General features: G+C 41.6%; 1 protein-coding gene across 2 annotated transcripts in view; it reads right to left on the reverse strand.

Moving 5' to 3' along the window:
• The window catches only part of sbf2 (SET binding factor 2), a 368,376-nt gene that overhangs the window by 41,321 nt on the left and 311,584 nt on the right, over positions 1–15,471 (reverse strand). The window contains exons 29-31 of one of the 2 annotated variants that reach the window (XM_060940827.1): positions 13,566–13,649; positions 4,619–4,684; positions 3,869–4,047 (exon numbers count right to left, since the gene is read on the reverse strand). In XM_060940827.1, the coding sequence (XP_060796810.1) occupies positions 3,869–4,047; positions 4,619–4,684; positions 13,566–13,649 (329 nt within the window). The remainder of the gene's footprint in view (positions 1–3,868; positions 4,048–4,618; positions 4,685–13,565; positions 13,650–15,471) is intronic. The other variant, XM_060940828.1, reaches the window with a different exon arrangement.

Genomic DNA, 15,471 nt, shown 5'->3' on the forward strand with positions numbered 1-15,471 from the left:
ATTTGGATTGGATTAAGGTCAGGACTTTGACTTGGCCATTCCAAAACATTAACTTTATTCTTCTTTAACCATTCTTTGGTAGAACGACTTATGTGCTTAGGGTCGTTGTCTTGCTGCATGACCCACCTTCTCTTGAGATTTAGTTCATGGACAGATGTCCTGATATTTTCCTTTAGAATTCGCTGGTATAATTCAGAATTCATTGTTCCATCAATGATGGCAAGCCGTCCTGGCCCAGATGCAGCAAAACAGGCCCAAACCATGATACTACCACCACCATGTTTCACAGATGGGATAAGGTTCTTATGCTGGAATGCAGTGTTTTCCTTTCTCCAAACATAACGCTCCTCATTTAAACCAAAAAGTTCTATTTTGGTCTCATCCGTCCACAAAACATTTTTCCAATAGCCTTCTGGCTTGTCCACGTGATCTTTAGCAAACTGCAGACGAACAGCAATGTTCTTTTTGGAGAGCAGTGGCTTTCTCCTTGCAACCCTGCCATGCACACCATTGTTGTTCAGTGTTCTCCTGATGGTGGACTCATGAACATTAACATTAGCCAATGTGAGAGAGGCCTTCAGTTGCTTAGAAGTTACCCTGGGGTCCTTTGTGACCTCGCCGACTATTACACACCTTGCTCTTGGAGTGATCTTTGTTGGTCCACCACTCCTGAGGAGGGTAACAACGGTCTTGAATTTCCTCCATTTGTACACAATCTGTCTGACTGTGGATTCGTGGAGTCCAAACTCTTTAGAGATGGTTTTGTAACCTTTTCCAGCCTGATGAGCATCAACAACGCTTTTTCTGAGGTCCTCAGAAATCTCCTTTGTTTGTGCCATGATCCACTTCCACAAATGTGTTGTGAAGATCAGACTTTGATAGATTCCTGTTCTTTAAATAAAACAGGGTGCCCACTCACACCTGATTGTCATCCCATTGATTGAAAACACCTGACTCTAATTTCACCTTCAAATTAACTGCTAATCCTAGAGGTTCACATACTTTTGCCACTCACAAATGTGTAATATTGGATCATTTTCCTCAATAAATAAATGACCACATATAATATTTTTTTCTCATTTGTTTAACTGGGTTCTCTTTATCTACTTTTAGGACTTGTGTGAAAATCTGATAATGTTTTAGGTCATATTTATGCAGAAATATAGAAAATTCTCAAGGGTTCACAAACTTTCAAGCACCACCGTATCCCATAATCTACTGTGCGGTTGGGAATTTCCAGTGGCCAGGCCCAGGCTACTGATAATGGTACAATACTGGACCATATAATCCGTTTCGATGTTCAAATATCGGATGCAAGCGGAAACGTGATGCGATTAGATTGCTTTTATATGTCTAGTTACTGGTTCCAGGGTATTTTTCGTCAGCACAGAAGCTTTTAATCGGTCATCCCTATATTATCGCCCATACAGCCCTTTCACTTTCTGCATTGTTTACCCGAAATACATGTTCCAACTACTCAGCACTATAACTCTGGCCAACAATATTAACAGTGTACATTTAGACTGATGACAAATTGTAAATGTGCAATCATTTCGAGCAGTATTAATCTTGGAAAAAAAACTGTGAGACCATGTAAACCCAATATTGGTTTTGGTACCGTTATCAACAGCCTGGGCCTGGCCACTGGAAATTCCCAACCGCACAGTGGATTATAGAATATGTACAAGGGGTGAACACCAAAGACCATCATAAAAATGGTACCTAGTGCCATCTGGCAAGGCGCCGCAATACAGATGTGGATAGGGGATCAACCTCTCGCGGTTACCAGAGGACTAGCCCCCCCACTGTAACTCTAGCTATATAATAGGCGAGAAACCGAGGGCTACTAAAACAGACATCGGTGCCAACCAATGTGCCTTGATGACACGGAAAGGACTTTGAATAGAATAGACTAGAATAGAAGGACGTCTCTGGAAGACACAAAACCTGAAACGCTGACGACGTAGAAAACACGTTAACTCCAGAAACGGTCTGCTATAATCTGAATTCGCCCAAGATCGCGATAACCTTAAAAAGGTAACCTTAAAATAACCTTACAAGCCTACAGCGTAAAACAGGGTTTAATCAAAGAAAGATTCTGAAACATGGCTGCAGCAGTACAAACTCTGCAATCACCGGGATAATGCTGAGTAATTATTGTTCATGCTCAGCGGATCATACAAAACGAAACGACCTCTACAATTTACCGAGCATGAAAAGAATGCAAAAGCGCACACGAGCAGCCAAGAACTCGGTCTGCATAAATGCCGATCTGAATATTAATTCCTCTGAGCTCATCAGCAAGCCAAAAAAAACACGATCAATTTTCCACCGTGCACCAAAGAGCAATAGTAGCTCTCTCTGTGGTTCAAATACGGGGAATGGACTTTTCGCCAAGGTGAATTATATTGATAAATTATCCTCATAAGCAGACGTTAATACCTTATCAGTTAGGAGATTTATTATTATCCAGGAATATGAGCTTCAAGGCCAAAAAGATGAGCTCCACTCCAGGGTTATGGAATGTTATCAGATGATATCTCATGATGAAACATGAAACCTCAACCCTAAAGCTGTATTCAGACCTGGAGCGTCTCGCGCTGACGTCTGTAGCAAAATATTTGTGCATATTTGCGAATTTGGGCAATATGGATACTCTGTGATCAAGACGTTGCATCTGAATGACGATGAATAGACCTGAGGAGTTTGTAAATGCTGGCTGTTCCTCTGAACCCGCATGTTCCGTGGTGATACGATCTCATTAGCGAACCTTACATATTTGTACTGGAATCATAACGTGGCTTGATGGTAGTTATCCATATAATCCTTAAAGTGCCATTCCACCACTGGATGTATTCTTTGGCATAAAATACAATATATTTTGACAACATATATAAATGGTATCACTAGATAGAGAAATCTTTTAGCTTCAAAATGATACATCAAACATAATTTTTTGACAACGACAAGTATATTAATTTTGCGACCAAAGTCACCTACCCTTTTAATTTCCGCGCGTGATGTCATCGGCAGGTTCCCCTTCTTGTGTACCACGTGACGTGGCACATATTATCAGCAATGGCGGATAGAACGTGATAAAAATAATACCAATAAATCTAGCTAATACCAATAAATCTAGCTAACTGAAAGATTAACTCAAAATTTTTCGCAATTTTTTTGGCCCCCATATACGAGGAGAAATGACTCTCTCACTTTGGGGGTTTCCTGGTCTAAAAATAGACCGACACAAGAAGGGGAACCTGCCGATGACATCACATTTCACTACCGCGCCGAAATTAAAAGGGTAGGTGACTTTGGTCGCAAAATTAATATACTTGTCGTTGTCAAAAAATTAATGTTTGATATATCATTTTGAAGCTAAAAGATTTCTCTGTCTAGTCATGTTGTCATAAAATATATTGTATTTTATGCCAAAGAATACATCCAATGGTGGAATGGCACTTTGAGTTATACGAGCCTCTTTTGAATATTTTTCTTTTTTTTCCGGTCTGGGAAAATAACACGACTTGTTGCAAGGAAGCTTTTTCAAGAGCTGATTCTTAAAAATGTCGTCAGGAACTCCTTTCGTTAAAAAAAACAAACTAATAAAAATTACTTCCAAAAAATATATATAATGATATGACTACTTGAATCGGATATATTTTTAAATTAGATTAGATTCTGACTAAGATGATTTATAAGCATAATATGCTTCTGGAGGAGGACGAGAACACGGACACCATTGACCGCTTAACCACATTAACTAGCACATCATATTTTAAAAGAAAGAAAAAAAAAACCCAAAAAACACAACTAACCCCTATCTGAATAAATCATACGCCTTTGTTTAAATCACCGAAGCCCGTACCCTGAGGTGAGACTTTTCTCCAAAGATATACAGAGCCGCCTGGTGCTTAAGGAGCTGCTTCTGGAGGCTTTCGCTTCCTGCAGGGGGCGTCAGATCTTTGCCTGCCAGCCGTGCTCCGACGTCGGCTGCGGAGAGGTGCTGGCTGAACCTGTTGCTGGAGCGCAGACTCGCCCATACACCTTTCATCAAAAGATGAGACAAGGACAACTGTCAGAAAGCGAAATACTTTTTCCACAAAAAACATACAACGGAGGATGAAGGAAGACCCGAACAAGGTACCGGTACCGTGTTTGTTAGCTCAGCATCATGTCAGGGGAATAAAATTCAATGAGTTGAATTTCACCTAAAATTTCACTCCTAACTCAGAGATCATTCTTCCTGTGCTAGGAATTGAATTGTTTCACCCTCAGAGCACTGAACGATCCGCCATCTGCTTGCAGTCGATACCAAAGCTCGCTTAAATTGCTGTCGTAAGCTGGAATGTCCCGACGAACATAAACCAGAATGCTGTTCTTGAGTCAGCACAGACCTGCTCCTACACACCACAAAACAACCAGAGCCCTTAGCGCTCGCTGTACGCTTACAGAGGGGAACTGAGGACATCGGTGAGGTTTGTGGTGAGCCGAGATGACATGGTGAACTCTACAGACCAGGGGTTAGGGCAGAAGGCCGTGACCTGGCAGACGGAAATGTGTTATAAGGAAGATTTGTGACAGAAACATGAGCAGATTAGTTAAAGAGGAACTATACCTTGATTGTGGAGTCTCCCTTTAGCTTGGTTTGTGTGAGTGAATAGTTTGTCCTTGTACCCAAGTACTGGGAGATAAAAGATGGAGAGAGAGAGAGAAAGAGAAATCACACACTACAAACACAAACTCATCCCTCCAAGTGCTTTTCAAACTAATTTTTCGATATAGCTCCATTGGGTAGTGATGTTCCTATGAACTAAAAATATATATATTTTTAAAAAACCCAGCCCGTTTACTCCAAACTCATTTGGAATAGAAGTCTAAGGACAGCTGTATGACTCCACGAATAAACCAACTAGAAACGAAACTTTCTGGTAGAATTCTTTCATGAATTATTCAATCCAAGACGCTGGGAAATTAAAAGCTCTACATTCACCAGCCACTTTAATAAAAACATTTCATTAAACACCTGCTCATTCGTGCGATCATCCAATCCACAAAGTCATGTGGGGAAGCTATGGCCTAATGGTTAGAGAAGCAAAAGGTCACCGGTTTGATTCCCTGGACCAGCAGGAATGGCTGAAGTGCCCTTGAGCAAGGCACCTAACCCCCAACTGCTCCCCAGGCTGCTTTAGGTATGCTGTACAGTATTCATTTCTATTGGTGCCAGCTTGGTACAGAAAAGAAGATCCAATATGAACCCTTTGGTACTGGATCAGTAAGAGATCAACCTAAAAGAGCTATGCTGACTGGGCAAGTCTGACAAATCGATGACTTCTTGGATACTTTTGACTGTCAAAAACGTCCAATGATGAAAAATGGCCTGAATGAAGACTTGTGTTTGCTTTATTGATTTAGCATTGAGTGGGAATTGGGTTGGAAGCCATGGCCTAATGGTTAGAGAAGTGGCTTTGGGACCAAAAAGTCACCAGTTTGATTCCCTGGACCAGCAGGAATGGGTGAAGTGCCCTTGAGCAAGGCACCGAACCTCCAACTACTCCCCTGCTGCTCCGGGTATGTTGCACGTCGCGCTGGACAACAGCAGAAGACTACATCGTTCCAGTTGAATCCAGGCTGGTGGAGGTAGTTTAATGGTGTGGGGAATAGTTTCTTAGCCTCTTCGAGCAGTTTGAATACAACAGGATATCTGAGTATTGTTGATGATCTCACATCCCTTTACGAACACAATTTACCCATCTCGGACTATGCAGCCAAAGGAATGCAGATATCTGATCACAACAACCGTATGTGCCTGTTGAACGTCCTATTCCCAAACCATGGGCATTGATAAATTCCCCCCATACAACATATAATAGCTACTTAGAGCATGATAATGCACCAAGTTGCACAGTCTTCTCAAAGCGGTTCCATGAACATGGCAGCAAGTTCAGCGTTCTTGACAAATCTTCAGTAATTAAGCTACGGTCTCACTATAGCTCGCGATGCTTTGCGATCGATGAAAATGAGGCGTTTTGGTGACAATGCATGGCGATAAACAGGCGAGGTAAACGTTGTGGTCACACAGCAGGCTAATACTTGACCGTCACGCCTTCACATGCTCGAGCGGCCATGCCCACTCACAGGACCCAGTCGTTATGGGAAACACCTGATGCGGATTTGAGCGTAATCAGCACTGGCATATAAGGACACAGAGGCTTTGTGAAGCATCACCATTATCACCGTCACATTTATGACTCCGCTTTTGGTTTCATTTGTGTATCATCTACCGCTGCATACCTGACAATACTTCGCCAAGTCTCTGTGAAAACAGCGTCCTTATATGCGCATGCTGACTGCGCTCAAATCAGCATCAGGTGTTTCCCATAATGACCGGGTCCCAAGAGCACGCACAATGCGCTCCGAAGGATCCCCAAACGTAAATGCACTTAAGTCTTGGCGAAGGTTAGGCGATGCCGAGCCGCTGTGTTGCCGAGGCTCCCGTGAGCACCAGGGATATGGATTCGAGACAAATACATCTTCAAGAGGCTCCTTGAAGTTTCCTTGAGCTTCGGGAAATATTCCCAAACCCATCTACGAGTATTCACTGCTTAGTTTGCAGATGAACACATCGCCACCAAATGTAAATCCATGCATTGAAATGTTCTGCAATGTTTTTGGCCACTCACGAGGTGGGGAGACGCCAAAAAAATAACCCACAACTCGTAAAGCTCGAAGAACATTTGCTGTGCATCAAATGATTGAACGGCGATGCTACCAATTTTTCACCGCCAAGCATTCGTAAATCCATCATGAGCAAATACTTGGCTAGTGTAACCAGGGCCTTACAATATGTGATCATTCCAACATGGACCAGAAACTCAAAAGAAAATATGTTTCCAACACCTTGTGAAATCCATGCTGTGAAGAACTGAATGTTCAGAGAGCTAAAAAAAAAAAAAAAAAAAGGCCTGTGGATATACACTTGTATAACTCGTCAATTTGAAGTTGAACTACTTTAAGAGGAAGAACCTGTGGAGTCGTGAGGTTCTGATGGATACCACAAAACCTTCAGCGAAGTAACTGGAACTATTTTTTTTTCCTGTATTGGAAAGTTGAAAGAACTCAGCTTTGGTAAGATTTTCTCTCATCTCCTGAACATTTTTGAAGGTTGAATTTCTTTGGAGTTCACCAACTTCTCTTAGACTTCTATTGTAAGTGAGTTCCTGTCTGTGGTGATCACACATGCATTAGAGATAGAGTGGATAGAGATTAGGTTGAAAAAGAAAAAAAGAAGGAATATTCCTTTAAAACAGCAGCAGTTACAAAGTGAGTGCCAACATGAATCAAAATGATGGATGGACTGATGAAGGGTTAAATATACGCATGAAGAGATGTAACTCAAGTGCCGTACTTATGACCTCGTTCCTCTATTACTTTATTACTGAAGTTGACCTAGTGATCTAACCTTACGGCTGCAATCATCGATGAATATTTTTCTTATTATTCCTACTCCGGTTTGTGCTGTCACACCTCGGCACAAGCCTGTGCACGCTGATGACTTGTGACATCATGCCAAGTGAGCCAATTCCACATTTCTGAAAAGTTCAAGACATTGGAAGTGTTTCTCTGTAATCGGATTGCACTCTAAATGGTTGCACCTGCTGATGAAGCAATGGTACATTTCTCTAAGAAAGGAAAGCACGAGTTTGAGCTCTGATGTCTGAGTCATCGCTTGTGGCAGCCGCATTTAGCCCAAATTACAGCACTGCTGGCCTTAATCACGACTCCAAGGTCACGCCCTTTCACTCCCAGTTTCACGGTACATGGATCAACGAGCCGTTTAAAGGAAACCGTTATACTAGAATATGATCAGTGATCATCGTTGTCGGTTGAGATTGCTGAAAATGTTGAAGAAATTTCTAACTGGAGATCTGCTGAGAAGGGTCTATCTGTAGTCTCGCAGATGACAAGACACACCCACTTCAGGACATGACACACCCCCTGAAAGAACTGTATGCGAACGTCTGGAAGTACTGCCAGAAGTTTGAAACCCAAAACCTAATCTTAACCCGAACCCTAACCTGAGGTCAAATAAGGCTGCTGTAGGGTGCCAGATAGCGACTCAGAAAAGTGGGCGTGTCGTGTACTGTAAGTACTGTGCATCCACAGTTAGACTTACTTGGCTCTGCCAGCAATTCTGCTTGCAGTGCAAAATCGCATGTATTATTCTATCCACATTCACTGGATATGAGCAATCGCTCGCTCCGATTGGCTACTCTCCTACTAGGCTATCAGCTCATATACCGTGAGTAGAGAAAAATAAAATGGCGGAGCATGTTGAGGAGGAAATAAAAACTCTACTCGAAAACAAAACCCCCAAAAAATACAAACAAGTGTGCGCCGAGAGCACAATCAGCCGTTTCACGGATACCGCCATTTTGGATTTGGCGCGGTGCATTCTGGGACCGTTTGGGAACAAACAAAGCATCCCATGCGAGATGTCAGCCTACGCGAACTTGTTGTAGATGTTGTGTTAGTAATTAAGTCATAAAAGCCTCGTACTTATTTGTCCTGCCAGTGTGTGTTTTACTCCTAGAGTAAAATGGACAACTCCATCGTTTAGTGAACCATCACTTTCAGTATTGCTAAATATTATGCGTTCATTATATTGATTCATGACTTTTAATGCTAAAGGATTAGTGCTGTAATTATGATATTGCTCTAAGGAAGGTTAGAACTTGATTGTGGGGTGAATGAAAATTGAGAGTTTAATGCTGTGTTCACACTTATACCGGTACGAAAGTGGTATAACTGTATCGATACAAAGTATACCGGTACAGTTTAGTGCATCTGTCCACACTAGCAAGAAATGTTTGCGGTTTTCTTTCACGGTAGTTGAAATGCGCGTGCGCGAAATGTTTCCGTGGTTACCGAGTAACTTCCTTCCGAGAATATATGGCGGATGAAACAACGTGTGTGTGTGTGTGCTTTTTGTTGTCAATGTACAGTCTGTATTTCTGGTGGTCATTTATTCAGTCGAATCGTATAAAACGCGCGAGGCAGTTGAGAAAGAAACAAACGAATCTCCGTTCTTCACTATTTTATTCAGCGAAGACATCGATTGAGGTGTGTGACTTTGCGCATGCGCATTATATTTGTATCGATACAGAGCCGCTTCATCTGTCCACACTACAGCGAAGTAGCCTGGGCCCGCCCATCCTAAGCGTGACGCAACACGAGGGCCTGTTGCGAGCTTAGTCTGGCCAGGCAAGCTATCTACAGCTCTTCCAAGCTCCTGAAAAATCGGGAGCCAATCAACTTTGAGCATCTCCAACGGCCCTGGGTAGAGGCGTGTTCAAGGCAGTGACGTAGTAGAACTGCGACCGGAAGCCATAGATTGTTTACAGAATCTATGCCGGAAGCGCTTCGTTCACTAGAAACATTACGAACATGGAGCAAGTTCTCATTGAAAACGGAGCAAAGAGCAGCCCTGGAGGTATTTATTGAAAGGAAGGACGTTTTCGCCTTGCTCCCGACCGGCTTCGGTAAGAGTTTAATCTATCAGTTAGCCCCGTCGCGTCACATACGTCAGAGGAAAGAGTGATGTGATTGGTTTAAGCTTCGTCACAGCCTTTTCTGGCTTCGACCAGTAGCAAACTGAGGCATTTCAGGGAGGCGGGTCAACCACGCGCTTTGGGAAACGGTTGGGCTTAATATCTATGCCAGACCAAATGCTCGCAGAGCTTTGAAGTTGTGTTAGCCAGACTAACAGCAAAGCGCTACAGTACCGATTCGAAACCCATACATTTGTGGGTTTCGTACCGATACGGTTATACCACTACAGTACCGGTATAGTTACTAGTGTGGACAGGTGTTGGGGTACGAAAGTAGTATCGTATCGGTACAAAATCCCTAGTGTGGACAGGGTATAAGAATCACACATTTTATACCAATAAATGCAGCTTTATTAATTGCATGCTCCCACCAATATACGGTACAGGTATGTGCTTTATTACAAAACAAGATGGTCAAAAAATATTGATGTTGCTTAACACAACAAATGCACTGTGGCAAGTTAGCAAAGCTATTACAAAATGGCATGGTATACTGGACAAATACATAATTACAAGAATTACAATTTAATTACAGCAATAACTTTACAGAAGTTGTGGGTGGTAGAAATGGGCAACTGGACTTGCTTGAAAATTCTTGAAAACGTTTCACCTCTCGTCCAAAAGGCTTCCTCAGTTCTGTCTGACTAATAGGGAGTATCAGATATTTATCTTCTCCTGGATCAGAATCAGAATTCTGATGACCAGCTCATCTAAGGTGTCATTGAGGCATCATGTTGGTGTGGGTCACTGGAGGCTGGGTGTGAATGGCGAGTCATTAGGGTGATCAAAGGATTGCCCGTTAGGGTGATCAACGGTAATCTGACTCTCTCTGTCCTCCTGTGAGTCACCGAAAACAGCTGGGTCCTGGCATACACCCAGCCGTCTGGGAAGAGCGTCCAAGACCACCTTGTAGATGTTTGACAAATGATGTCTTAGACCCCCACCTCTGTTCAGTGATGGCCGTTCCAGGTTGACAAAAATGGCTTCTTTACCTGCTACTCCCTATTAGTCAGACAGAACTGAGGAAGCCTTTTGGACGAGAGGTGAAACGTTTTCAAGAATTTTCAAGCAAGTCCAGTTGCCCATTTCTACCACCCACAGTTTACTATGACCTGGATGATTGAGAATCTTCAAAGACATGTTTACAGAAGTTACACTCCAGTATGCTAGGCCTTACACTGAACACAGAACCATTGCAATTTCTTACTTCTGAGAAAACGTTCTGCTCCCTTGATGCCAACACACACCCAGTGACACCAGCTGTCACACTTATCACAACAAATGCTCATATCTGTGTGAGCGAGTGGTTCCTCAATGCACTCTCGCTTGCAAACTTGGCAAGGGTAATCTGTGGCCGATAAAAGAGCCTGTTTACTTTCATCAGAGGCTGTTGGGTCACTTGAAGTAACATTGTTGTTATGGTCATCTGTGATGCTTTTTCTAACAGAGCTCTTCCAGGAGTTCGGGGATTATGATGTCCTTGAATACAAGTGCTGCCTTTTCAATAAGTTCTTCCATGAACATTGGATCGAATGAAATTTCTTCAAAGTGCAAGTTATTGTAGGGCGAAACTGTTTTTACACAAAAAAATGACTTAATTACTAACACAACGTCTACAACAAGTTCACATAGGCTGACATCTTGCATGGGATGCTTTGTTTGTTCCCAAACGGTCCCGGAGTGCACCGCGCCAAATCCAAAATGGCGGTATCCATGAAACGGTCCATATCCCCCGCTGGCAACTATGTCATAATTCTGGTAAAATGCGACTGAATTGAACAAAATTGCAATATGCGTATTACTGACATATAACAAAGAATCCTGCCAAGTTTCGTGAAATTCCTCCAAAAACTGTGAGAGGAGTTGATTTCAGAAGGTGAATACTCTTCCCAGGATGGACGGACATCACCACGACATCATAAAAATTGTGAGGGAAGTTGATTTCAGAAAGCAAGCACACCTTGATGAAATTACCAAAGTACAAGTTTGTTAATAATCAAGGGCATAACTCTGGTCAAATTTGCCCAAATTAAACGAAATTTCAATATATGTATAACCGTCATATAACAAAGCCTTTTGCCAAGTTTGGTGAAATTCCTCCACAAATTGTAAGAGGAGCTGATTTCAGAAGAGCGTACACCCTCATGAAATTGTCAAAGTACAAGTTATTTAATCAAGGGTCAAAACTCTGGGAAAATTTTCACAAACGAAATTAAATCGCAATATGCGTATTACCGTCATATAACAAGACCTTTTACCAAGTTTCAAGAAATTCGTCCAAAAATTGTGAGAGGAGTTGATGTCAGAAGACGAGCACACCTTCATGAAATTGTGAAAGTACAAGGTTGTTAATCAAGGGCTGTAACTCTGGGAAAATGCGACTGAATTGAACAAAATTACAATATGCGTACTACCGACATATAACAAGACCTTCTGCCAAGTTTGGTGAAATTCCTCCAAAAAATTGTGAGAGGAGTTGATTTCAGAAGGAAAACACACTCTCATGAAATTGTCAAATTAGAATTTTGTTAATCAAGGCCTGTAACTCTGGTAAAATTCGACCAAATTTAACAAAATTGCAATATGCGTATTACCGACAGATAAAGAATCCTGTCAAGTTTCGTGAAATTCCTCCAAAAAATTGTGAGAGGAGTTGATTTCAGAAAGTGAGCACCCTTCCCGGGAGGGACATCGCCAGGAGATAATCCCCCTTCGGGCCTTTCGGCCAGTGGGGGATTTAAAAAAGAAAAAAAAAGAAAAAAGCAGCAACAAAATATGGAATAAAAGTATTTAATGGTAAGAATGTATCTTTTTTTTATTTTTCAAGAATTTCACAAATTGCTCCTGTCATTTTGTCGGTTTGTTTACATTCTTCGTCTTTAAGCATTAAAATTTGTTGAATTTTTTTTTAGACTGGTTCAAAAGCTCAAAGAAGTTTGAAAATTACAGAACTGAAATGTCCAAGGAAGAATTAAATAAATGTCTAAAGCTATTCTAGACCTCGGTACGACAGCGAGACGGCACTTTCTACCAAAAAAACCCCCAAAACACAACACAAAAGTCAATTCATGCAGCCATCGATAGGTTAAGAAGTCCGCCTAAGCAGAAATAATTTTGTCGGACGTTTTGTATAAAGATTTTATTTATGGAATTTGCGAAAAATAAAAATGCTCCTTTTCTCAAAATCCAGTGAATGTGGATATGGAGTCGGACATAGCTATCAGCTCATGTACGACTCGATCTTGTAGAATAACTGTTAAATATTTTACAAGGTGATGATGTTTTGTTTTTTTTCCCCCCTCTGGAGATGTTCATTTAGCATTTTTGGAAGGAGTCTCCAGTGTCAGTGCTTTGTAACATGGCCTAAAGGTTAGAGAAGCAGCTTTGGGACCAAAAGGTCACCGGTTCGATTTCCTGGACCAGCAGGTATGGCTGAAGTGCCCTTGAGCAAAGCACCTAACCACCCCCCAACTGCTCCCCGAGCTGCCCAGTGGGTATCTCAAGGGTTTGTTATACGTCGCTCTGGATATACATTTGTTATACGTCGCACTTCATGTTCCATTCCATATAAATGGACAGGAAAAGGTATCGAGCGCCGTTCTTTAATACAGATACCAAACTGCTGTGGTACAAGAAGAATAAAACACTCCAGGACGTAAATCATACCAACTTTTTCCTAGAGCAGCATTTTATTCCTTACTTCTAAAACTGTACTCATGAGCATCGTGCTAACAAACATCTGCTGAGCTTTCACTTGAGAATTCACCACAGACCAAAGTCTACATGGCGTGTGCGGGAAGTCCAACTGTGGTCACGTTGACTGAGAGAACACAGACAATCGGCTTTTGAAATACCAGAAACCTAACTAGAGATTTTGAGTGAAAAGTAATGGCCTTGGGGGAAAAATTATAACTCCTCTGAGCTAATAAAAGCAGCTGATCGTGACACACTCACCTCCTCGGGTAAAACTGTTGGAGAACGAAATGTCCAAGTGGACCGGAACCATCTTTGGTATCCTGGATGTTCTTCTTTCTGTTGCTGTGAAAGATATTTAATTAGCAGGGATGGATTTCTGATCTATAAGCTTTCTGAGCAGACTCTTATTTGTACTGTAATTGCGTTAATATTTTAAAACTCAGTTAATTCCATTCAAACACAACCATTAAGCATTTTAACTTCTTTACGAACATGTTGCATATGCGAAATCGGTGCCTTTAATAATATCAGCATTGCCAAGTGGTTAACATGAATCTCAAATGGATTTGAGCAATCGGGTTCAAATCTGTTTCACATTTATTTATTAATTCATACACTTTCTTTTTATATATCTACACTACCGTTCAAAAGTTTGGGGTCACCCAGACAATTTTGTATTTTCCATGAAAAGTCACACTTTTATTTACCACCATAAGTTGTAAAATGAATAGAAAATATAGTCGAGACATTTTTCTGGCCATTTTGAGCATTTAATCGACCCCACAAATGTGATGCTCCAGAAACTCAATCTGCTCAAAGGAAGGTCAGTTTTATAGCTTCTCTAAAGAGCTCAACTGTTTTCAGCTGTGCTAACATGATTGTACAAGGGTTTTCTAATCATCCATTAGCCTTCTGAGGCAATGAGCAAACACATTGTACCATTAGAACACTGGAGTGAGAGTTGCTGGAAATGGGCCTCTATACACCTATGGAGATATTGCACCAAAAACCAGACATTTGCAGCTAGAATAGTCATTTACCACATTAGCAATGTATAGAGTGGATTTCTGATTAGTTTAAAGTGATCTTCATTGAAAAGAACAGTGCTTTTCTTTCAAAAATAAGGACATTTCAAAGTGACCCCAAACTTTTGAACGGTAGTGTGTGTGTGCATAATTGTTTTCTGGATAAAATCCTGCAGGAAATGGTGCAAGTAGCTCCGTTAATCTCTGTAACAAAGGGAAAAAACATCTGCAGAGTCGGTGTCATTTCGAAACCAAAACTAAGTGATAGCTTCTCATGCGGCTCATTTCACTTGCTTTCATTTTACTGTTTTAAGAGACACTGAGTCATCTCCGAGAATGGCAGCTAAGTAAATAAAAATAGCATTCATAATTCAATAAAGGAAGCTTTATTCTGGGGATTTTCACTTTCCCGCTTCACTACTTGCCTCTTTTCCAGGAAAACAAACAGCCTGGCTTGTATTAATGCTTGAAAGAAGTGGGTCTTTAAGACATTTTATAGTGTGGTAATCTACTTAATTAGGCCTCCTTTAGGCAAAACGCCCGATGCCTTTGTTTCGGAGAGAAAAATAAAACGACAAAAAAAGGCATTTCTTTCAGCAATGATGAAATAAACACTTTTTTTTTGTTCATCAGAGAAAAATAAAATGTATATTACATTTTCATTATTTCATCACTCGGACAGCGCAGACCTCCGCCAAGGACAACAGTCGACTCTTGTATGATATGCAAATCTGCAACTGTGCACACTTGATATGTCGGGATATATTTCCAAAATTATTCGATTTATGTGCCTACATGGTGTATCCGAGAGCAGTGTTTCTCAACCACTGGGCCGAGACCCATTAGCGCCATCTAGTGGGCCGCGAATCCCCTCCCACCCCAAGTTGAAGCCAATTTTCACTTGTAGTCGGGTACAATTGCTAGGTTGCATCCGAAGTCACATCCGCCTCATTAAGCTCCGGTCACACTACAGCTCGCGATGCTTTGCGATGGGTTATCGATGAAAATGAGGCATTTTGGTGGCGATATACAGGTGAGCTAAAACTTGTGGTCACACAGCACGCGAACACTTGACTGTCACGCCTTCACGCACTTGAGTCTGGCGCGGCTCAAGCAGCTGCGTGGTGTGCGTTCTTGGG

Source organism: Neoarius graeffei, chromosome 15 (assembly GCF_027579695.1).
Source record: "Neoarius graeffei isolate fNeoGra1 chromosome 15, fNeoGra1.pri, whole genome shotgun sequence".
NCBI lineage: Eukaryota > Metazoa > Chordata > Actinopteri > Siluriformes > Ariidae > Neoarius > Neoarius graeffei.